The sequence below is a fragment of the Silurus meridionalis genome, chromosome 14 (assembly GCF_014805685.1).
Source record: "Silurus meridionalis isolate SWU-2019-XX chromosome 14, ASM1480568v1, whole genome shotgun sequence".
In the NCBI taxonomy this organism is placed as follows: Eukaryota; Metazoa; Chordata; class Actinopteri; order Siluriformes; family Siluridae; genus Silurus; species Silurus meridionalis.
In genome coordinates this window covers 11,170,213-11,195,207 of record NC_060897.1, presented here as the reverse complement: position 1 = coordinate 11,195,207, position 24,995 = coordinate 11,170,213, and the positions used below count along the sequence as shown (strand labels likewise).

At 38.1% G+C, this 24,995-nt stretch overlaps 1 protein-coding gene across 5 annotated transcripts in view; it reads right to left on the bottom strand.

Moving 5' to 3' along the window:
- The window catches only part of sdk2a (sidekick cell adhesion molecule 2a), a 146,692-nt gene that overhangs the window by 38,858 nt on the left and 82,839 nt on the right, over nt 1–24,995 (bottom strand). For 4 of the 5 annotated variants that reach the window (XM_046865655.1, XM_046865656.1, XM_046865657.1 and 1 more), the window contains exons 4-15: nt 20,851–20,998; nt 18,411–18,544; nt 17,369–17,480; nt 17,069–17,259; nt 16,095–16,178; nt 15,322–15,516; nt 12,984–13,100; nt 12,280–12,447; nt 11,387–11,489; nt 10,648–10,824; nt 9,978–10,114; nt 6,925–7,072 (exon numbers count right to left, since the gene is read on the bottom strand). In XM_046865655.1, the coding sequence (XP_046721611.1) occupies nt 6,925–7,072; nt 9,978–10,114; nt 10,648–10,824; nt 11,387–11,489; nt 12,280–12,447; nt 12,984–13,100; nt 15,322–15,516; nt 16,095–16,178; nt 17,069–17,259; nt 17,369–17,480; nt 18,411–18,544; nt 20,851–20,998 (1,714 nt within the window). Of the gene's footprint in view, nt 1–6,924; nt 7,073–9,977; nt 10,115–10,647; nt 10,825–11,386; nt 11,490–12,279; nt 12,448–12,983; nt 13,101–15,321; nt 15,517–16,094; nt 16,179–17,068; nt 17,260–17,368; nt 17,481–18,410; nt 18,545–20,850; nt 20,999–22,593; nt 22,686–24,995 lie in introns of those variants that run through there. The other variant, XM_046865659.1, reaches the window with a different exon arrangement.

Sequence of the window (24,995 nt, the reverse complement as noted above, 5' to 3'; positions counted from 1 at the left end):
GATTATAATGTGTGACAATCCCAACAGAGCAGCAGGTTCTGAAATTCTAAAACCAGTCTAATTGGCATTTTTAAGATTATTATGTGTTGTTATTCTTAATCTGCAAGAAGACCACCTTCAATTCAGCACATTTCTCATAGATTAATTTAACTCCAATGCATTTAAATGAAGCCTTGATTAAATTAAATATATTCTTTACATCAAAATGGGGCCACTCCTTTGAAATATGCAGCGAGTTATTAATAATAATAACAACACATCAAGCCCTTGTTAAACTGTCGCTTGACTTCCTTTTCCTAGAGTGTCTCTCGAGTTGCTGTGTTTCCAAACTGTTCCACAGGGTGATAAAACACAGGCATGTATTTAGTTCATTGACCACTTTTTGAAACTTTGAGAACAAATGGCTGGTCCCAAAGCAAAACAACAAGGGGCTTATTTACAGAAATTGAAACATTATGAAAAATATTTTATTTTGGGTACTGTGCTTAACAGTTAATTGCTCATTGATAGTTGATCGCTGGGAGTTGCCAAAATCCATACCGATAGTTTTTCCATCTCACATGTAAAAACACGTGTACTGTTTTTTATCCAGTATCTATTTAAAAAACTATCGATTGATTAATAGGTTATTGGAAAGTATAGTCCAACCCAGCTATTGGTATCAGTAAAATCCACTATTGGTTGACCTCTTATTATTAGCATGTAATTATTTGTGGATTCACCTCCCAACCATATGCATATGCAAGTAATTAAGTAATTGTTTTGATTTCAATAACAATGAATATGAAAAAAAATTCATTATGATAGTAATGGTAGTCACTCCGGCCTGTTATTCTGGTATTTATTTCCTAATGCAGGAGTTCCCAAACTAAAGAGGTTGTAAAAAAAAAAAAAGGTCTGTCATTTTTTTATTTTGCAAAATTATATTTAAAATATCCATAACAGATTCTGTGTGCCAGTAATATTTTGAAATGTTACTAGGAGTAAAAAAAAAGCCTGATGTCAGGTTTATGCCGCAGGACAGGTTAGGTTTCCCATGCACCTTCAAGTTTTATGTTGCATGACTGTCTGCACCTGAAACATTTTTTCTTCAATATAACATTTGTAAAAAGACTACATTTGCACCACATTACCTGTCTTGCATTTGCCGTTTATGGTTTATGGCACCAATCGTCATGTTTCACTATGCACTGAAAATGAAAACGTCTGCACTTGCGTCCCTTATTACACGGCACTGAAAATTATATGTATCACTAGCATGTAAAGCAATAAAAATAAGCAAATATTTCCCATCCACCTTTTTATACAAACCAAAGTCTTGTTAAATATACTATATGGACAAACATACTGTATGTGTACACTTGACCAGTATAACTATATGCTGTGCTTAGTGAACATCAAGGTGCAAAGTGAGTTTCACCTGCTTTACTGGGAAGGCTTTCAACTAGTTTTGGAATGTGCCTGTCATGATTTGTGCTCATTCAGCCACAAGCACACAAGAGATTGCGAATTTATGGTGTGCAGCCATCATTCCAATTCTTCCCAAAGGATTTTAGTTGGGTTCAAGTCAGTGCTCTATGCAGGCTGCTAAAGATTTTTCACAATTGCCTCTTTAACCTTTAAAACTAAAGTACAGAAAGTTCTGGTTTGTGTTCCAGTCTTCTGTTTTTAAAAGTAAATACTTTTGCATATAAGATCGGATGTTTTAGATTGAGGCACAGCTCCTGACATGATGGGGGGATTAATTAAGAGAGACAGAGCTGGTCTGTGTGTTTAACTACACTGTGCATAAAATTGTGAAACATTTAACATCTCGACATTAAAACCTGATGGACAGGAATATTCTGGCAACGAGGTGCTGTCTCGTTAGTGTCACTTTGACATCTTCTGGATGTACGTAAGATATGCAGTGGGTGTGGGAACAATGCTGCAATGGTAAGTCAGCGTAAGGAATCTTCTCTGGTTTTTAGTCACAACACTATCTGTCAGATGTCATATATATATATATATAGTATAACATTAATGCAATATATGACAATATTATGAGTGGTGAGTGAATAACACTGATTATTTCTTCATAATGGCACCAGTTAGTAGGTGGGATGCATCAGGCAAGCAAGTAAACATTTTGTCCTCAAGGTTGATCTGTTCGAAACAGAAGAAACCGAGATTTGAGCAAGTTTCACAAGGGCCAAATTGTGACGGCTAGACGACTGGGTCAGAGCATCTACAAAACTGCAGCTCTTGTGGGGTTTTCTGGTCTGCAGTGGTCAGTATCTATCAAAAGTGGTAAAAGGAAGGAACAGTGGTTAACCAGAAACAGGGTCATGGGCGGTCAAGCCGCATTGATTCACGTGGGGAGCGAAGGCTGGCCTGTGTGTTCCTAACCAACAGACGAGCTCCTGTAGCTCAAATTGTTGAAGAAGTTAAAGCTGTTAATGCTCAATGGGTCAGAACTGTTTTGGCAGCAAAAAAGGGACCAACACAATATTAAGCAGGTGGTCATAATGTTATGCCTGATCGAACAGTCGGTGTGTATACACGGGAATAATGAAATATACAAATGTTACAGTAGTAAAAAAGTAGACAGAACACAAATAATTCATAATGTCTATTCGGGGTCATTTCGGAATTTGTCCAAAAAGTTCAGGAACCCCTGCTTTGGAGCAATATATCTTCATTTTATATATATTATATAACACCACTTTGAATGACACCAAGAAAAACAATGAAAGAGAAGACAAGCACAAAAATAAGCCCAACATGTCTACTGCTAAAAGACTTGTAGATAAAAGAAATAAATGGCGTTTCATTCTCTCATAGAGATGTTACGTGAAGGATGCCAGACGCGGTGCAAGAGCCGGAATTCAGTCAGCTAACAAATAACATCATTAACGGGCGAAAAATAAGATGCTACAGCACTCCCTCAACACCTTTATGACCTGACTGTCTGCTGTAATGAGAAATGAGAGAAATAAAATATAATACTACATCTACCGGTAAGCAGCGTGAGAAGCAATCTCATCTTTTCCTGTATTCTGGAGCACTCACCCGAGGATGACAAAAGGTTGATAAAAGAATTTATAGTAAATAAAAATTCAGACGGAGACAATCAGACATTATATTCCATCATGTACACAGTGTGCGGGGGAAAAAGTAAATGTCAACAACCTACTTTTGATAAATCTGAACACACACATACAAATTTTGTCCTAAGCAAAGGCAGTGAATTGAGAGGAATGGATTGTGCGTTAATGATCATTTTGCTTGTGAGACAGTGAACAAATGGAAAAGACTATTCGAATTTGGAAAACCGCGCCTAAAGGAAGGATGTAATAAAGATATTAAACCATGATAGAAGGTTGTAAGATCTGTAGATAAATTATACTTTGGCCAATTATACTGTGATAAAAAAGGGACCCTTGGCTATTCTAGGTTACTCTGTATAAACCCCTCTTACCAATCTATTATCCAATCTAGGACTTGCGCTTAACTAACGCACTTCAAAAGATATTATTCAATGCTTATCTTTAACAATCTTATCATTAACTACAAAAATAGCCACAATTATTCAGGGCACATGCACTCAGCCATACACATTCTATACCTCCAATTATTATTATAAATGCTGCATTCTTATATTTCTGCAAACCTCTAGGCAGAAATCTCTGTGTTCCCTAAGCAAAAGACTAATTAAATGCAGATATATGCTTATGACGAGAAGCTCATTCTTCTGAATCTAATCTCAAATTAAAATCAGCACAAATTAATCACAACGTTTCCACCCACTACAGTTTCGTGAGAAGGACCATGAATCCTAATCAACAGAAACGCCACATTTTATTCATAAAGCCACTTACATTACAAATCCTGAGATAAACATTCCAAATCATGATCTACTGCGTTTATTTACAGCTAACAAAGCGATGACCCACGCTTCACCATGCCTCCAAGTCTCTCTCAAGGCCTCAGATTCAGTCATTCATCCAGCTATTTGACAGATCCTTCAATGCTGAACAATACACTAAATTAGCAGGCAGCCAGATAAATAAGTCAGTTAATGAATAAGTACGATGGTAACGGAGTTCGGAGATCAAACACTCCCCCCACCCCCCACCCCAAATGAATTCTCATGCTTCTTACTTAGCCATCAGTCACACATTAACTCCTTTTCAATCAGCAATTCGATCCAATTGAATACCTCAGATACCAAAATCTCCTAGAGAATTTATATTCGTAATTCTTCCTTGTCTGCAAAGACTTTTTCTTTTTTTGACAAATATGACAAGCAAAAAAAATCATTTCAATTATCCCTTCCCAAATGACCTCAACATAGACCAGTGATTGAGAAGCCATTATTTCCACTCAATTACATTAGACACATTACAAACCGTAAAAACTCATGAAAGACATTTCCCCTGTTACTTTTTGCAATCTAACAACCACGCCACGTCAGCAGAGGATTTAACCCCAGCCAATCAGAGAGCTCGTTCTAAATTTCGAGAAATGAAGATCTCAGACTCATCATTCATTAGCGCGTTTATCATCACTCTCGATGCTGCACGTTTACGGCATACGAATCTTATCCAGAGCGACTTAACAACCTTACCAACTTGACAGCTTGTTGGAAAATCCGACAAAATCCAAATTCCCCACTCTCACTTACAAAGCGCCCTGCCATATGGAACATTTCTGCTTTCAGAAACACTAGCTTACTTGTTATATATTGAAAAAGACATTATAGGGCTGAAAAAACATCTTATTGAACAATTCACTGTTATTATTCTCTCAGTTTGTTTAGAAAAAAAGTATTGGGAAACAGTACTGCAGGTCATAAACCCCTAAAAAAAAATCCATAAAAGAAATTCATTTATAATTTTCTCTATTACTATGAGACCTAATTAACATCACTGGCAAGCTGCGAGCGATTCTTGTACAAGACCCAAACCGGAGTTCATTTTGTACAATTGGATTTACACACCCTATAACTATTTATATGCTCTGAGGATCATTGTACCTATTAAACATTCTGGGCAAAGAGTCACTGCTGCATTATATCCACTTCTGGGCTTCAGCAACCTGCGATTCCCTGCCACGCTGCCCACTAGGAGATGCGTCAGCTATCATCACATCGAAACCATAAAAAAGTGCAAAATATCTACGAAAAACTCACTCACAATAAAACTGTGATCTAATCCAGACCTCAGTCATCAACTTCATGCATTCTTTGGAATATAACATCGTCTATACAACATCAAATCGCGTTCCATCCTTTTATCTTTTTTTTTCTTTTCCCCAATGCAGTGTCGTTCTAACCCCAGGAAATACTAAATGTGATATGCATCAGGGAGAGTGCATTAGTGCAGAAAATAAAAGAATGTCGAAAAGACCTCAGGGCTGTATTCCGTGTTGATGGCTTAAGTTCAATCGATAAGTCAATATTTACATGGCTCTCTGAGATTATTAAAATTACCTGTGTGTAGTCAGAGACTTCCAGGTTGCCAAGTTTTACTACTAATTATATTATCTTATCTTATTTATTTGTTTATTGATGTATTCATTTATTCATTCATTTATTTATGTATTTATTGACTAAAGGATTCTAAAATGAAAAGACATTCACAACCTTTTCAAAACTTAACAGCAGTCAAACATTTGGTGAATATATTGAGGCCGATTTTCACGAACAGTCATAGTCATAATTATTTGCTATCAAGAAAATAATTGGTCTTAATTGAACAATAAGGGATTGACCCACATTCATTAGCAGTGAGGAGTGCCTCAGTAGTTAATTCATCTGTAGTTAATTCTGAGGTCTGAATAGTGATGTGTGTGATTGCAGTATTAAATCCTGATTATGCATGCTGAATAAACGCGGTCATTATCTTGAGTCTATATCTGTTTGGCTCCTGAATAAGCAAATCAAAACATTTACGTTATTTGGGGTCTCAAAAAAGTGAATGCCTAATAATCCTTCTATAATATATTTTGTGTATTTGTGTATTTTTTATTCAATCCATCTCTGTATCATTTATTAGTCTGTACATATAAGTCATTTATTTGCTATCCCCAGCTATAGTTGTCATGGTTATGACTGTAGATGTTTTGTGACATTTTTCAGTGCCTCTGTTTCTGAAAAACAGGCAGGAAATTCTGTAAAACAGTGCTGTGCGTGCGTGTATGTGCATCTCTGTGTGATTGTGTAGATGTCAACACCATTCTCTGGAGGCCACTGTATTTGAAGGAGTGACTGCCTCTTTTTTTCTGAAGCTTCAGCACACTCAGATCCTCACTCAGATTCACACAGCTCAGTCAAAGGCAGATAAATGACTGTAAAAGCTTGAACATCCTGGTAAGTAAGTGCCATGCTATTACAACTGGATAAGGCACCTCTAGCTGGCCTGTATAGTGAGCCTGCAACATGAAAGCTTTCTCATTCTTTCATCAGGCATTTGGCACTAAACTAAATGGTTGTATTGGGAATGCAGCCCTGTTTCATTTTCTCTCGTTTTTTTTTTTTTTTCTCGGCTGCCTCCTGAAACACGTGCTCTAGAGTTCTCAAATTTGCAGTTTTCAGCTGAAAGAAACGAGTCACAACATGAAAAACCTCTTTGAACATTTATTGACCTTGATGTACCCTTTCGACCAGTAATTGCCATAATTATGAATAACCTTCATTATGAATAACCATATTTACATTTTGCTCTATGCTTAATAACATCATGGAACCCTTTCTGCATTACTAAATCTCTTGCAGTTGCACTGACATGTTCGTGCTGCATTTGACATTTTTTACCCTGTGCATCAGACTCTCGATTTCATTCACCCTGATGCGTCCTGGTGTTCAAATGACACAATTGAATGCGATTTGAAATGCTTGGTAATTTGCTGCACTTCAGGAACACTGAACTGTTATCCACTCACCTTGCTGTCTCTCTGCTGAACTGCCCCTTGCCCACGTCATTGACAGCACACAGTCGAAACTGGTAGGATCGTGCAGGAATCAGGCCTCCCACCAACACACTAGCTGCTTCTGGATCTATGTTGGCCAATAGCACAGTCCATGGAGCATCTGACCCAGAGAGAATAAACACCATCAGTTACACAACGGGAGGAGCTGATAGAGCAGCATTATCTCTGGTAGGTCTGGAGTTTTTGAGAAACTTCACATTGTATATTTTATACCTATTAGCATGGCAATATGCAGTACTAGACAGAGCAAATGGGCCAGACAGTTGTTTACCTAGAAAAACTATACACAAAACCCAGCTGGTTCAAAAATAAAGTAAAGAAAACCATCAACCTTGAGCTATTTTAGTGAAGTTATAAAGGTGTATATTAGATTTTAAATGATGTACCCCAAAAAATCTGACACATGCAAATAGGTATGTACCAACTGTGCAAGATTTTCCACTAATGTATTCAGGCTTCTGTTTCTACAACCTTGAACAAACAAGCAAACAAAGGATCTGGAAATTGTCTTGCAGGAATACAAGCCATCATATGCACACAGCAAACAAACGTAAGCCGCTGCGCCCTGATTTCTGTACACAATATCCATCGTTAAAAGCACTACATCAATACATTTCAAATAAAAAATTAAGTAATTATTAATTAATTATAAAGTAATTAACTGTTCCATCCCTTTTCACTATTTCACACATACTGATTTGATTGTAATTCATTAACAATTATGATGACTTCTTTCTGCATACAAAAAACATTAGGATCTCACAAGGTTCTAGGACCACTGTTATGCACCTCTGGGTCAATGTATGTGTATGTATTATTATCTACTTCCAATGATGGACAAAATACATAAACCATGTTTTTGAGTCAAAGTAGAGATACAGTAGGTCAAATATTATTCAAGTAGACATAAAAGTTCTCCTATTAAACTTTCACTTGAGTGTAAGTACAAAGGTATTTGCCTTCAAATGTAATTACATTTTCTAAAGTACTATGATTTATTAAGGCAAAAACATCCTATTATCATTTTTGTTACAAGACTCTTCCTTAATCGACTCAGTTTATGTGAAAAGACACAAATATTATTCTTAGCAGATCAATCTATTAATAGAATCATATTAACTATTCAAACACTGATTGATATCTATTCAAATGATCATAAAACCAAAACCTTCTTTTCCAACTGCAAATCAATCAAATAAGGTCGCGGGTGTTGTGGCAAGATCGAGTCAGGAGTTTCTTCCATCATTTATTACTCTCAAGTGTTCTGCTTGCTGTTAAACTGATGCTGAACTGTATGCTGTATATTTGATAAGTAGATGCCACCAAGCGCCAATCAAAACAAGTTCACGTTCGAGAATGTGCTCAAACGTAATTGGGGGTTTGCTGCAGGGACCAGTTAGGTTATTATACACTCATAAATAAAAAAATGATTAAAAAAACTACTGATTTTGCTAAATGAAGTTGAGTAAAATGTAAAGTATTACACTTTGAAATGCAGTGAAGTCTCTTTAAATGGACAATCTCTTTAAATGGAAATACTTCAGTAAAGTACAGATTTGTAAAAAAGCTACTTAATACAGTAACAAATTACATTTACTTCCTTACAGTCCACCACTGTCTACTTCTGCTGTACTAATGATAAACTGGTCTATGTTTTTAGACAAACTAGATTCTAGAGACCAACTAAATACAGATAATTACACAATGGATAATGAGTATTCTCCTAATTAACATCAACAAGACAGAAGTACCTCTGTTAGACCCAACAGCCTTCTAAATATCTATTAATGACTTTTCACTTTCATCATGTACAGCAGTCAAACAGCTTAGCTTAAGAACTGGTATTAATCTTGTGTTCAATATTTATGTAGAATTATCATGATAGCCTTATTTCATTTCAGGCACATTGGTAATGCTCTTGTGTCATAAAACCTGAGCAAACCTATTATGGTCAGTCAAGTCTTTATTAGTACGTATAACAATAAAAACTAAAGTAGAACAATGGATATATCGGATTCATCGACAACGTTTATTTCTAGGTAGAAAATATATTTTTTGTCCTGCACTTTACTAAAAATATAACATAAAAATAACTTAGATAATGGTGCATATCTGGTGAATTTATATGCATACAGAGTTGAGTACACAGGGATGTTTTGATCCTGTCTTCAATCAGGTTTGGTGACAGAAAAGTGGTTAGACCCTGATATACCAGGGTGCTTTCATGCCTGTGTTACCTTCTGGCTCTCTCTTTTTACTATGCTGTCATAGCTTGAACTGGCAGAGACTGCAGTTGCTCTCTGATCACACTCTATGTAGCTTTCATACCTAATAAGGTGTTCTTTTTCGGATACATTTCTGCTGTCTCCTCTGGCCTGATTGATCCTGATACTCATGTCCTGTTCTGTTACTCATGCTTCTAAATCGAAAACTTTCTGAACTTGTGACTTGCTGCCTGTATTTCTGGATAATCTCCTGTGGATTTGGACAAGACTTGGAACAACTTATGCCAAAGATTTTCTGCCTTTAGTGGAAAATTTTACCTTGATACAGTTGACCTGATTCTATTAAGTCTCTTAAGACTTAATATTTTTTTTAATAACATTTAGTACTGTTTGCATTTTCTCCAAATAAATTTATTGTGTAAATTTTTTTCTTTATTTTCAATGTTTCTTGTTTAAGGTTTCTTTCTCATGCCTCCTCAGGGTGTTTTTCCTTGACCCAATCACCTGTGGCTTGCTCATTAGGGATCTACATTTATAAATAAATTAATAAATGGAATTGTGAGGGTGATAATATATATAATAACAGTGTCCATTCTTAAAAGTGTAGTATGAAAAAATACAAATTGAATTCAATGCAGTTGAGTTTCCTGTCAGGCCATGACAATGCCATGCATCTATGTTACATCCAGTTACCCTGACTTACTATTTCTACACAGTACAAGCAGGAGAACTACACAATACAGCTTTTTTCACTACAGTAATTCACTTCTGTCCACTCACTGTTCTCTGACACCTCCAAGATGTAGCGGATGAGGGGGCTGTTGCCATCAAAGGCCTGCGCCCATGTGAGGTTGATGGAGCGCTTCTCTGAAGAGCTGTATGTAGCAATTGGATTCTCTGGAGCATGGGGAAGCTGCCTGCAAGGGGCAAACGGTGGAGACAAATGGAATTAAACACCGCTCTTAGTGTGTGACACACTCCGGGAGTCTAATTACCTACAGTTTCAATATTTACCAGAACAAATAGTGGAAGACAAATCTTCTGTTCGAATACACACACACACACACACACACACACACACACACATGTGTATATATATATATATATATATATATATATATATATATAGATAGATAGATAGATAGATAGATAGATAGATAGATAGATAGATAGATAGATAGATAGATGAATTGATTAATTGATTAATTGATTGACTTTATTGTCATTGCATAGTACAGGTTCACAGCAACAACATTATATTAATGACTATAGCAGACATTGTCAAAAGTACAGTTCATAGTATGTATATATATATTAGTTACTAACATAGTTGCAGGGTTTGAATAATGGAAGTTTAGCATAAAAGCAAGTATAAATGAATATAGAAATATTCAGCAGATGTTATAAGCTATCCATACATCCAAGAGCAAAAACTGTGAGTGAACTGGACCTGACTCTCAGGTGGGCACTGCGGGAGTCGTTGCCTCCTACGGAGGTTACTCTGCAGGTGTACGTGCCGATGTCTCCAGACCAGGTCTGGGCAATGTGCAGAGTGCCGTTGGGGTCCACCCTTAGCCGTGGGCTTGAATTCACATCAATGGCTAGGCCTCCTTTTTCCCACACATGCCTGAAGCACATAGCAAAATACAGTGCTATGAACCACTGGTAGACATATACACATATAAAAATCTACATATAAACATATGCACACATACAACTCTAAATATAATAAACACAACAACACATTCAATTCAAATAGCACACCATGCCACTATATGTTTAAACCTACTTTTTATAATTTTTTAAAAATCTTATCACGTCAGATTTGCCCCCAGTAAACTCACACGCACACAAACTGCAGCTGCATTGGTTCCTGTGTTTAATCTCCAGCGTCTTGTGCTTAATTAAAGTCTGAGCAGTTATTGCTCTGTTTACATATTCATCTGTTTTTCTCGATCAAATCAATCTGCAGGTGACAGCTAAATCAACATTTTATGAGACAGAGTGTAATAAAGAACTGCCAACATTGAGTGAATTACAATTAATCAGAGATGAAGTGATGAGAAAGAGGGAAAAAGAATGAGAGAAAGGAACAGAGATCCAAAATGGCAGGTGGATAAACTGATGAGATATAATAATGAGTTCAAAATTGAGATATTTGTGGATGGACAGAAAAACCCCGATTTTACCTGACTGTAACACTGTGGTCATGGGTCACACCGCAGGTCATAGTGGCCTTGGTGCCTTTGATGACGCTCTGGTCCTGAGGAGGGCTGGTTATGCGGGTTCGGGCTGGAGACAGAACAGAGTGTATACAGCATGTACTGTTATCTAGAGCTGCATGATTTTTAATGAAACAGAAAACATTTCTTTTTGCCTTAGAATTGATTTAATTATTATTTCCATATGTATATTTATTATATGTATCACATTAACCTATACCCAGTTCAGAAATAATGACTTTTTAGCATATAAATTAACCATATTAGGATGCCACACGTCTACCAGGTTCTCCCAGAAGAAACCAGCAAACAGCAGGTTAAATAATTAGTCATGGCAATGCTTCTGTTCTGTTACAAACAGTAACTCAGAAGCCACTTGTGGGTGAAAGATGCTGTTGATAAATGCACTGTGTAATGCATCACTGGTGTGTATTGAGCATGGCGCATACAGTTATGAGTCAGTCATTTATTTTGAACAGTTAGTCATATGTTTAGTTAGTGGGAATTTAATTGTCAGTATGTAATATTAAGCATTTGTTTAGGACAGATTACTCATTTTTTTCATTTTAAAATTCACTGTTTTCAAAATGGTTTCTTCTCTTTTCTTCTGTAAATGTCTGGCATGTGAATGAGAAAAGGGGGCTCTGCTTTATATAATAACTGCCCAAAGTACAAATGCAAAATCCAACTTAAATGGTCGTGCGTTGAGAAAGAAATGGTGATTTTTTATTATGATTCTTTGTGGAGCTCTGTTATGGTCTGGAAAAACTGATCTTTGGCCATCACAGTAGAGCAACATATTATTTGGAATCCAGCAAAAAACAATTTGGATTCCTTCCCCTTCCTGTAATCTCACTCACCCCACACCAGCAGGTTGGCAGAGGCCTCATCAATGCCACGGGAGTTGCTTGCCATGCAGGTGTAGGTGCCAGCATCTGACAAGTGAGCAGGACTGACCAACAGACTGCCTGACTCCAGCAGGGTAAAGCGGGGAAGCTGCACTGAACCACTTGCCAGCACACGCTCTCCTGTATAGGAGATGGAAGAAGCGGTAAGACAGACAGAGACAGATAATGTTATAAGTGCATAACATTGACAGTCTTGATTGATTGGAGCCTTTTCTTTAAGCAGAAATTGTATTACAAACTGCCAGAAGGGCAGAAGAACTTTGAAAATAAGTATCATAAATATCACAATAAGTGCTCTATTTTCTCTTCTGCATTTCCTCCCAATTCAGTCCACTTTATTTAACCAAACTACTATTTAGTTCTTTGCTAAGTTAGTTCGTCTACTTGAGAAATAAAAAACACTGAACAAAGACAGAAATAGACTAAGACATGACAGAGGAGAGAGTTAGGCATTTTAACAGAAAAGATTTGAGAACAGATGTCTCCTCTGTTTATCAAAAGGCCACTGCAGTCTACAATCAATCCCACAATCACACAGGCTCTGTTGTGACTCTGATGGATCTGGGTCCAGAAGGCAACCTGATAAAGCGCCTTTTGTCAGAAGTGTGCTCAGGCAGGTGTGTGAGTGCACAGGAGATGACTGATTAGCGCCTGACCTTTCTGCCATGTGATGGCGGGCCGCGGAGCTCCTGATGTCTCACAGTGAAGGATGACTGATGTGCCGTCGATCACCGAGCTGTCTGTAGGCCCTGCTGTGATGTTAGGAGCGATGCCTAAAATGGGCAAAGGAGATACAGATAGATAAATCACACTCACACATTGCTCTAACACAATACAGATGCAAGCATGTGACCCATGGGGTATATGGTGTCTGTATGAGACACAGAAATCTTTTGTCATGCATTGACAAAACGTCTTATCAAAATTGTTATCACAAGGCAAGATAAGCCCTCTCTCTCTCTCTCTCTCTCTCTCTCTCTCTCTCTCTCTCACACACACACACACACACATATATATATATTTATATATATATATATATATATATATATATATATATATATATATATATATATATATATATATATCGGGTGACCACCCTTTGCAAAACAGCATCAATTCTTCAATGTACACTTGCACAAAGTTTTTGAAGGAACTTAGTAGGTAGGTTGTTCCAAACGTCATGGAGAACTAAAAATTAATCCTTCAGACTCTTCAGGTTATCCCAGACACACTCACTGATGTTGAGATCAAGGTTTTTTGAAGGCCAAATCACCACTTCCAGGAATCCTTGTCTTCTCTCTGCTGAAGATATTTTTTAATGCCAGTCAGAAGCTTCCCTGATAGTAATGCATGATGGATAAGTATCTGCCTTTATTTCCCAGCATTGAGGACACTATTATTACTGTCCAAATCCAAAACTACATTTGCAGAACCTCCACCATGCTTCACTGTTGCCTGCAGACACTTGTTACTGTGCCACTTTCCAGCCCTTCTTCAAACAAACTGCCTCATGCTATTGACAAATATTGTTATTTTTCTGCACCCCAATTACTATGTTTTTGGGCATAGTTAAGTCATGTAGCCTTGTTTCCACATAAGATGTATATGTGTGGATATCCTCCATAAAGACCATTTCTAGGCAGACTTCTCCAGACTACTCCAGATGGGTATAACAGTGTCCCACTGGTTTATGCCAGTTCTTTGTTGAAGGCACTGCTGGACATCTTCCAACATCAAATGTGGCTTCCATCTGCTGCATTTAGTTTCCTTGGCTGACCACTTTTTCTATGGTCCTCAACATCACCCGTTGCTTTGTGCTTCTTCCAAATATCTTGAAACCCCAGTCTGCTTTGAAACCTTTGTCTGGGGGAGACCTTGCTGATGCAGTATAACTACCTTGTGTTTGGATGCTGTGCTCAGTCTTGCCATGGATGCCTGGAACATGAAACTCTACTCAGTAGCATGGTTTGGCTGTTTCTAACCTAGATTTAAACCTCCTGTACAGCTGTTTCTGTTTTAGTTAATGACTATTTTTCAACCTGCATATGAAATTGATTATCATTAGCACCTGATTAATATGATTAATGATTAATCATACACTGTTCCTGCAAAATCCCTGACTTTGTGCAAGTGTACAAAGTGTGCAAGTAAAATAAAAACGAAAGCCAAAGCATGGTCATATCAAATATTGATTTTTCTTTTGGTTGTTCACTGTGCATTTTGTAAAATGATAAAAATACACAATTAAAATATATATATTTTGAAAGCACTGTCATTTTACAGCTTTAGTGTGTGTGTGTGTGTGTGTATTCAAAAGTTAATTTTTCACTAGGTAAATTAATGGTATGAAGATCTACTCTGACGAAACAAATATATTAAATATATAGACGTTAAACTTCATTTAAAAACAAAAAAAAAACTTGCTTAGTATGAATTCCATCCTTACACATTCTTGGCATCCAGAGAGTTTCACCAAACTTCAGCTGAAAAACTTTGCCATGTCTAGGAAAACTTGACTTCAACTGTAGTTGAAGTTGGTTCTAATTAGTCGCAGTCCAGACGGCATTGCATGGTGCTGAAGTACAGACTTTTAGACATGTTGGTTTAGTTTAGCTCATAGCCGGAGTAAGTTTCCAAAATTCCATGCTCCAAAACAACCCCAAACCAAGCTTAAGCTTCCACCTCCATTTTTGACTGTGCTAACATCATCTTTACTGTTCTCTGTCTTAGAAAAGTTTTTCTCCCATAGACAAAAATGTGAAATTTGGACTCATCTGTTCAGAGAACTTTCTATTATTTATTCACCGGAAGAAATTGTGTATCTATAAACACAAACATCCTTATTTTCTCTTTCTTTTTTCTGTCTTTCAATGTAAGACTTGTCAATACGACAAATGTTACATAAAAAGAAAGCCTGAACAAGCAGAAAATTGGGGGAAAAAAACATGCTGTGGTATAAGTAAATACGAGGAGGGAATATGGTGCTGAACGCACTGGTGACAGCGAGGTACGTGTTGGTCTGGATTTCTCCTGCCAGGTTGCGGGCAAAGCACTGAAACATCCCGGTGTCATCAGGAAGAAGGCCATTGATCTGCAGACTGCCTCCCACCAAGACCTTGTAGCGTGGGGTCTTTACAGTGATGATGGGCACAGCGTCCTTATACCAAACAATGTCTGGCTGAGGAACACCTGAGTCGAGAAGGGAGAAAGGGTTAAACTGAGCTATTACTCATACACACAATAGACAATGCACAGAAAGATAAAAAGACGCAATAGAATGCTGGCTAAATGTAAGTATGTAAATGCAGTGTTCAGACTTAATGATGCCAATTCCACACTCACACTACACAAGACCATCATAGGAATGTTTTTCTTTTTTTAAACTTTCTTTTGATATCTTTACATGAAGTGAAATGTAACTCACGCCTAATCCCTGATTGCCTCCCACAGTTATTTTTTGCTAACTATTAAATTTTAAACAAAATTAAAATAAAATCCTTGCACTAAGTCATGCTGCATTTTAATCGTGGGTCCATTCCAAACATATTTTCAGATGCTGCTAGGGATTGCATCCTTCATCCATCATTAAGCTTTAAGAAGCTGTTGCCTAATTCTGGATGTGCTTAGGTTCAGAATCCACAATTTTAGCTGAGAATTTAGTTGTTTTACTTGTTCTATTGCGACACAAACAAACAAAAAAACAGTGATGTCCAGAAATAGTTGATGGAAGAGATGACACAGCCGACAGAAAAATCACACACACTCACCACGAGCCTGGCATGGGATGTCTACAACCTTCTCCATCTCAGCGGTTATGTGTCTCTCTGGCTCCTTCACAAACTGAGGGTGTTCTACACAAAGCAGCCAAATCAGTCCCAGTTATTACACAGTATATGAAAACATCACCAGTGTTACAAACAATGGAACCTGAGCATCCATATATTTAAACCCGGCAATCCTCAAGATCGGCAAGCAGTGACTCCAAAATGTATTAGAATCTATTTAAAAAGTCATCGCACATCACATGATGCTCGTCATCCTTGAGGGTATGCTCCATAGGCACAAGAAAGAGTTGATAAATGTATCAGTCATATCTTGCGCACCACCCCCCACCCCCACCTCTCACAAGCCTCTGGCAAAATCTGATGCAACAGCAAAAAGCAACAGCAATACGCTCTCTAGTTGTTTATGTTTACATGTTAATGCTTAAGTCTTTGTTAGTGCACATGGTGCACATGGTCACATCAACTGGTGTTTCATTTAAGGTTTATTCCTGCCTTGTGCTTTGTGTTCTTTCTATAGGCTTCATTCCGACTGGGAAAAAAAGAGGTTACTGAAGATGAATGAATTTATCTGTGGTAAAAAAATATTAAGATACAGATTAAAGAGCTTATTTAACTTGTTTGTGATATAATTTATGTAACAAATTTTGGAAGTCTTTAAGGTCTAATAAACAAGTGTTGAAGGCATAAACATAGAAGCTCTGCAATGCTTAATTTGTGTGTACTGAGGGCTTTTTGGGGATGCATTTTGTGATCTATTGCTTATTTGCGAAAGGGGATGGGGACATTTTTTGTCCTAAATGGACAGAATAGCACATGTCAGCGCAACGTTTTTAGTACTCTAGTGATAATGAGGTTATATAAATAGTAGGCAATGGATTCCTCTATGTGTATGTAAATAATGTGCATCAGAACGATGAAACATGTGACAGTGAAGATGAGGAGTCCGAGAGATCTACCGATCACATGCAGATATGCTCCAGCAGTGACGGCTGGGACGCTGCTGCTGCGTAGCGATGCCTCACACTCATAATAGCCGCTGTCACTGACCAGAGGCCCGCTGATGGTCAGTCGTCGACCAAAGTCCCTCAGTCCTCGATTGACCACCACACCATTCTTACGCCATACAATATTAAGCTTAATGAGTGGTCTGGACAGAGAGAAAGAGACCCATTTGTCCAACAGGATTTGCCATAAAGGTGTTAACAAGCGTTATGAAGAAGAATTGCAGAATTGTTTTCATAGATTCAAACAAACACCTGGCATTGGCCACACACTCCAGCGTGACCTCAAATGTGCCGACCATCACGCTGGTGTTCCTGGGTGGGATGATGATGGTCGGGGCGATGGGATCTGCAGGGCCGCCCACATCTTGGAAAAGAAACAGAAAAAGGAGAAAAAGAAAATGCATGCTTTACAGAAGGCATTGTTTAATTTCCCCCTAATCGTTATTAATCTCAGCACCATCATTTCTGCCAAACCTCCCGTTCCACTATCCAATAAGTCTTTTGCTTCAATACACAAGGCTCGCCATTACACTATTGTGCCTGTAACTAGCATCATGTTCGGTCCGTCTTTGTGCGCCACAGAGAAAGCAAACTCTTAGCGTCCACAGTGCGCGCTATCATTACAGTACTGTTCCTTTGAATGCAGCCTGATTGAGAGGTGCAGACATACTGATTAAATGCACCAGTCACTCAGTGGCTAAAGCAAGGCACTGGCCCAGGTATCGATTCCCTGCCCTTAATGACCAATTTCTCCCCCTTGCTCTCAATCTCTCTCTGTCTGTTCTTCTCTCACACATCCGTAGACCTTCTTGTGTAAGTCGCTGTGGAGCAGGTGGGTCTCCTGCCCCCTCCTTTCTCTTCATTCTGTCTTTCATAAATTTGCCATTGTGGGCTGGGGGAGGGGGCTATTAAATAGAGGGGCTGATTTTACAAGGCTGCTTAATCACTATGTCACTGAGGAGGGGTGAGCGTGAACAGATCACTCGGAGCCGCACTTGGCCGCACCACAAGTCACAGTGGACTGGCCAATGAATATAAATATCGAGTGGGAGTAAAACAGTCTCTCTAAGCCCTAGAGGATTAGTATACCGCCACTAGAGGGCACAAGAGCTGCATGTCTTACTTGCGTTTGAATCACCTGTTGAAAAAAAACAGGCACATCCCCAGAAAATTACCATCCCAGTCCAATTTTCTATTCTGTATGCCAGTGTAATGTGTAATGGGAATAAAGATGCAATTGGATAAAGAAACAGGGTTATATTTAAATGACTTTGGTTTCTCTGGTATTACTCACTTTCCACATTGAGAATAACAGGCTGGCTCGTCTTGTTCTCGCCGTTCTTGTCATTGACAGCTTGGGCATAGTAGCGACCTGCATCCGGTGCCACTGTGGACAGGATGACCAAGGTGTTGTCCAAAGTAAGAGCTCTGGAAGAAGTGACGATATTGAAAAAAGATTTATAAACTTTGGCCATTTTAAGCCCCGTTCTGACAGTACTGGAACGACCTGGACTATTCATTGGATTTTGCTATATACTGAAGACCTCTAGGATTGTGATTAAAAGTAGAATATGAGAAGAAAGGTCAGCTTTCATTTCATGATATTTCCAGTGAGATCTGTTTGAACTGTTTGGAACACAGCACTTTTGGTAGCAGACCACCCAATGCCACCAAATGCCACCCAATTTTCTCTTAGTTAGATTGGATGCAGTTTAGACTGGCAGAATGTTTCTGTAGACGTCTGAATTCACTGTGTTGCTACCATCATGAGTTACATCATTAATAAAGATTAGTGAGCCAGTTCCAGAAGTAGCTATACATAACCAAGCCATGACAGCTTCTCCTATACATAACTGATGAGCCTGCATGTTTTTGGATCACGAGCAGATACTTTCTTTCTCCACCCTTTGAACTTTCCATCACAGTGGTAAAGTCCTTTTTAAGACTTCTGTGGCTTTGTATTTCTTTGCAAGTTCTAGTCTGGCCATCTGATTTTCCTGCTGATGAGTTCTTTGCATTTTGTGGCATGGCCTCTATGCTTAAGCTCTTCTTCCAACAACAGTCTTTGCTAACTTTAGCTTTATCCTGTGAAGACTGTTAGTGGTGCCACTGACTGTCGTCTTTTGGTTTTGTTCACAAGTTCTCACAATGTTTTGCTCATCAACTGCTATTGTTAACCTTGGCCCAGCAGTTCATTGTATGGCTTTTAGCTCTCTATATTTCTTTCTTTTCAAAGACATTCCAAGTGGTTGTACTGGCTATGCCCACTGATGAGGTGGTGTAGTGGTGTAATGGCTCTGATAGATTTAACCTCTTTTCTCAGCTCCAAAATGGCTTACATTCCAGCTCTCTGGTCTTCACGTTGCTTTTTATACAGGCTCAAACCAAAAGTAGACTTTCTGCAATATTTTCTGTTTAAACAATCTTACAGGGGACACCTGGCCAACAAGATACATCTGTCAGTTACTTGTGGTTTTAACAAAACATGCCATGGTCTAAGACATGAAAGCTGACATTCTGATCTATAGTCCCGTGTTCTCAAACCCTCTTCAATATATAACACAGACAAAAGGCTTTGCTACTAAAATTCTTTCAAACAGTTAAGACTAACAGGCTGTATCAATAATGATGCTCACACAGAGCACCCAGGGGAAGAAGTACTTTCAGAGTGTGCACACTCAAATGAGAGGCGACACACTGTGTGGGGTGAGATTAGATGCCACTGAGCTGTCAGGGGCAAAACGATCAAGCCATACTAAGACCAACTCATGCGCAATTAGAGCGAGGGTTCACATGGAGCATGACAGTGGAATATCAATACCCCAGAGAGTCATGGCCATTGAGCAGTAAACAAACTGTACACTGTTGGAGCCTCCCAGCATCAAAGAGTGGTGACAGCACCATGCTGACATCCTGATAACAGGTGAGACATCATCTACACTGGAACTGGCACTCGGTAGTGTGGGAGGCCTGTGAATTTTATTTAGCAACAGCTTCTGGACCCAGGAACCCATCTCGGATTTCCCAGTACTTCTCAGCAGTACAAATGTCCAGAACCTGATGCAGCTTCTCCTAAATGGGTGGACCCAAACCAAAAATCTAGAGGTTGCACAAATCTCATTAAGTTTGAAGATGGCTCAGTGAATTTGTTGATTCATGTTTCAGAGAGTTAGGTATTTATGGATCGGGTTCAGTTTAACACTACTGGCTTTTCTGTAGACGGGAATATCTTGACCGTTCACTTTTGTTCGAAAGCTTAGTGTATATCAGCTGAACATTTCCTGCCTCTGCTCTCAGCCATTGTCAGCTGGAAACCCAGGTAAATTAATCTCCGCTGATTGTGAAGACATGCTCAAAACTGAATACACATGTGGGTAGGCATGCACCCCCACACACACATGGAAGCTTGCAAGTGGGAGAACGCTCTGTCAGTCAGCCAAGGTCGTCAATAAAGGCCTTTTGTCCACTTTGTCTAATTGGCTCCCCTGCTGTCTGCTCTCTCCAGCCTTCAATCTCACCCGCTCCACAGTCGACAGGGGTTCTTATTATAGCTGACTTTATCAATACTGCAATGAGGGGCTGTGATATCAGCTCACCACAGCCTGCCACAGGAGCACCAGCATGGAACAGGAGGTTAAACAATAATGGGGCAGGCTCTCTTGGCATAAGGTAATAATGCGTAGCACATTAAAATTGATCTGCAATGATGTGTCTTGAGACTTATGCACGCTCACATGCGGCTGCTGGGGGGAATTTTGCGCCCATCACGAAACCAGGTGATCTGAGGCCGGGGAAAGCTGGGAATTCTTGGAGGGAAGATGAGAGCAGCTTCACCCTCTGACACCACCTGAGATCGCTCTTTCTCCGCAAAGTCTTCCATATCTAAGAGAGCAGAAAAAAAGAGAGTGTGATTGATGGGCAGGATACAGAAAATATAAAGGTGGGCAGAAAAACTACTCACTACCTCTCCCTAACAGTTTGCATATTAGATTACCCTAAAAACCCGTGTCTCCTTCCTCATTAACTATCATTTTTTCCCCTTGCACACTTAACTGATGCTTAAATTCTGAATAAAAACAATCAATCATAAACATATGGATTCATTCAGAGTTGAGTAACTTGCATATAGTGAGGATTTGATGAGAAAGTCAGTGTTCAAAACTTACACATAACCTTGGTATTTGCATAAGTTATGCATGTAGAGTTTCTATTACATGATTCTGACCTTGAACTTCAATCTATTTTTCTTGTTCACTATAAGTATGACAGTTTGACTCTAACTAAGGTGTCACCCTGCGAACCATGTTTTGCCATAAAAGACGGTTATAAAAGTGAAGGTTACACCTGTCACAAAACATAGTTATCCTGGCACATGATATAAAAATATATATGTATGCGCTGCCCTGATTCTGCCCAGATTCTGCTGCATAAGCTTTATGCTTTCTGGTGCAAACCTGGATCAAGTACTATTTTATTACCGTTTTGTTCAATTTAGACTTTTCGTGGACTCACATGAAGTTATTCAGCAATATATTTTCAATAAACCTGACTCCTTTTTGATATTTATTCAAATAGTGGCCATTTTCCTACTCATATACCAGCAATGGTTCATCAATCAAACTGTTACTTGGCAACATGTAACACTCCACCTGTTCACCTGGTCCACCTGACATATTCAGGCATGATTTTTACTGACAGAGTTGAAATACACAAAATATTTTCTAATGTTGTGTCTAAAATGTCAGTCTATGTCAATTAATAAATGCCAGTTACTAAATGTCAATTACTTAATTTTGTTTACTGTTGAACTGTTGAATAAAAAGCGAGAAGACCAATAAAATACAAATAATATGGCTAAAATATCATTGCACATTCATATAATAATGCTAAAGTAAATGTTAAAATCATGACATGGATATTGTCTTTCTATCCTAGTGTTTTTTTTCCCAATTTGGAACAATATTACACATTAATAATATACTTACAGAGTAATAAGTGAGAACTAATAGTTTTTAGTGGTTAGTTATTCAGTGCTAATAAAGAACAGGTCCTGCATAGTTCATGCACAGTTTTTAATGAACTGGTGAACAGTATTGTGAATTACTACTAACTAGACACTTCTCAGAAATCTCATCCTAGACCCCAAAATAAAAAATGGAAGCCCCAGGTGTGAACTGCACACAGGTATTTTGAATAAACTTTAATATTTTAATTTAAAAATATTTACATTTAGGCTTTTGAACTTAAAATCACCAATATTCAATAGAACCCAACCAAAGAAATGTGAAGTATTATAACATTATAAAACCCTTTATTTTTTTAAGATGTTCAAGGCAATTTAAATTTAATTTCCTTCATGTTATGCTAGTGAAAAATTAGACGATCTTTAGAAAGCATGTCTGTCGTTTGCATCCACAACATCCCTTTGGTTAAGGTTTTGTTAGGTCCATATTTACAGCTAATGAAAAGATCTTTACCTGAGTCTAATCATTATTGCTTCCCTCCTTGCTTAGATAGCAACAATGTTTGTATGGATGATCGATTACTCAAAGCATGTTATCTGGTTTTTGTCAAGTCAGTTCTAATCCTGTGTGTTGATAATCATAGCTGGAAAACTAACATTGTATTTAATATTAAAATGACCTATTTTTTCATAATAAAAGTTGAAAAATTCTAAGATTTCGAATTTTTCACCTGTTTCAGTAATACTGGCAAAATGTTGCTCCTTGTTGCACCTCTCTGGATAAAACTGAATTGACCTGTCTCCTCTGTTCTGTGCCACAAACTCTTCTGCCAGCTATATTAGAATTGTTAAATGAATACAGGCAGCTAGCAGGATTCCGTTGTATGCCTTTTTAATTGTCTTTTAGGTTCAATATGTGGAGAGCTGATTTCAGAGCCAGGAAAAAAATGAAACCAAAAACTGAAACTACAGAAAATGTATGCTAATATTGCACATCACAACCTTTCTGTGGAAGGTACAGAAGCTAATAAGATTTGAGGAATGTTTGCAATAAATACGGCTTAAAAAAAACTGAAATAACTAAGAATTAACAGTGCAAAGTAAAAAGTAGGTAAAAAAAAATACAAATATCCATGGCAAAAAATAAGCACTCAATATAAGACTTATTTTGGTCTTTACTTTTATACACCTGTATCCTGCATCGATTATAAACGCACTTGCCGGTTCCTCTTAAGGTTCCTTCTTCATTCCATTTCAGGTATTTTGCCTTGTAAATGTTGCCTCTGGTTTACTCATTAGGGGTCTAAATCTACCTCTAGTTTTATGCAATTTAATCTTTAATGTAATGTAATGTTTTTTACAATGAGCATTTTTTTTTTACAACACCGATTGCTAAAAGCATTACACAAACACACGTGAATTATAGCGATTTATAAAAAACGCACGAAGAGGAAGTCACTGAAATACTCACACTGCGAGGAAGTAACTAAAATATACATGAATTCATTTTTATGCACAGACCTGCTTACAGTGAGTGGAAAAACATATTCTGATACTAGTTGTTATTTAATTATGCTTTCAGTGCATATATCCACTTCCAATTTACATACATAATGTATTTTGACTTTGTACTTCATAAGCATAAGCAGAGATATGATAAAAAAAGAAAGTAAAAAACCAACAACAACTCTGTGTTAAACAGTGAAGGAGTTTCCTCAAGTTCTCAGGGACACTATTATATAAAACCAGTGAATGAAACATTGCCGAAAGAAAGACTTGAACCTCCTCTCTCAGAAAAACTGTTTAGATAGTATGCAAGTGGGTAGAAACCATAACTAATCGTCCCTGTCCTGATGTGCTCCCAGACTAATACGAGGAGGCACGACAAAAGTGGAAGTCGCTAGGGGTCACTTGAGGAGTTACAGGGTGACCCGAAGGCAGCACACACTACACTTACACAGAGAACATTAAGGGATAAAGAGCACCTATGTTCCTACATAACAAGAAAAACACCTCTGCAGAAACAAAATCATAGGTAACTCAGGGCTCTTGAGGCAATATACTCTTCTGAGACAAAATAAAAACAGTTAATCATGCTTTGTGCATATGGTGCTGAGAACAGCATACCCGCAGTGAAATACAGAGCATCATGACATGGAGCTGTTAATCCTCAAAAAGTTCTGGGGCATTACGTATTATCAAAGGTAACATGAATGGAGTGAAGTTCCGGGACATATTTGAGGAGAACTGAATCTCATCTGACATAGAAAGTGATTCTGCAGAGAAGATGGACGTTTTTACAAGACAACGACCTCCAAACATAAAGCCGATCTGCCTCAATGCAATGGCCTAGCCAATCTACTGAATTGAGTCCCATCGAAAATTTATGAAGGATTGAATCTGCGCGTGCATCAGAGAGACCCTGGTAACCTTGGGTGAATTGAGGATGATTCGCTAGGAGGAATGGGCTTATAGATCAACCACGATGCAGAATAAAGGTAATTACGTCTTAATGCAAACATCGCGAAAGCTGTAATCGCCAGTGAAAAGTCTGTAAGAAAGTGCTAATGTTGGACAATTCTGGTATCTTGTTAAATACATGTTGCCCATATCATTTACATTTTTACGCAGATCTTTGTTCATGACTGCTCACCTTACCTTTACCGTACTCTGTGTTTCTCAAAACACATTATAGTTGAATGTATTGAATTGTATTTTATCATATTGGATTGGATTGTATGAAGTAGAAGTAGAGGAAATAACACAAACAAGGGTCTGAAAACTTATTTCCCCTCAGGGCATAGTATAACCATGGATTTATGTTATGAATGAGGCATCAATTTCCTGAATGTTTACCTAATATAGGTTTTTATTAAGCGTATTTTTAGCATGTGGTTTTTCTTATTTTCACCACTC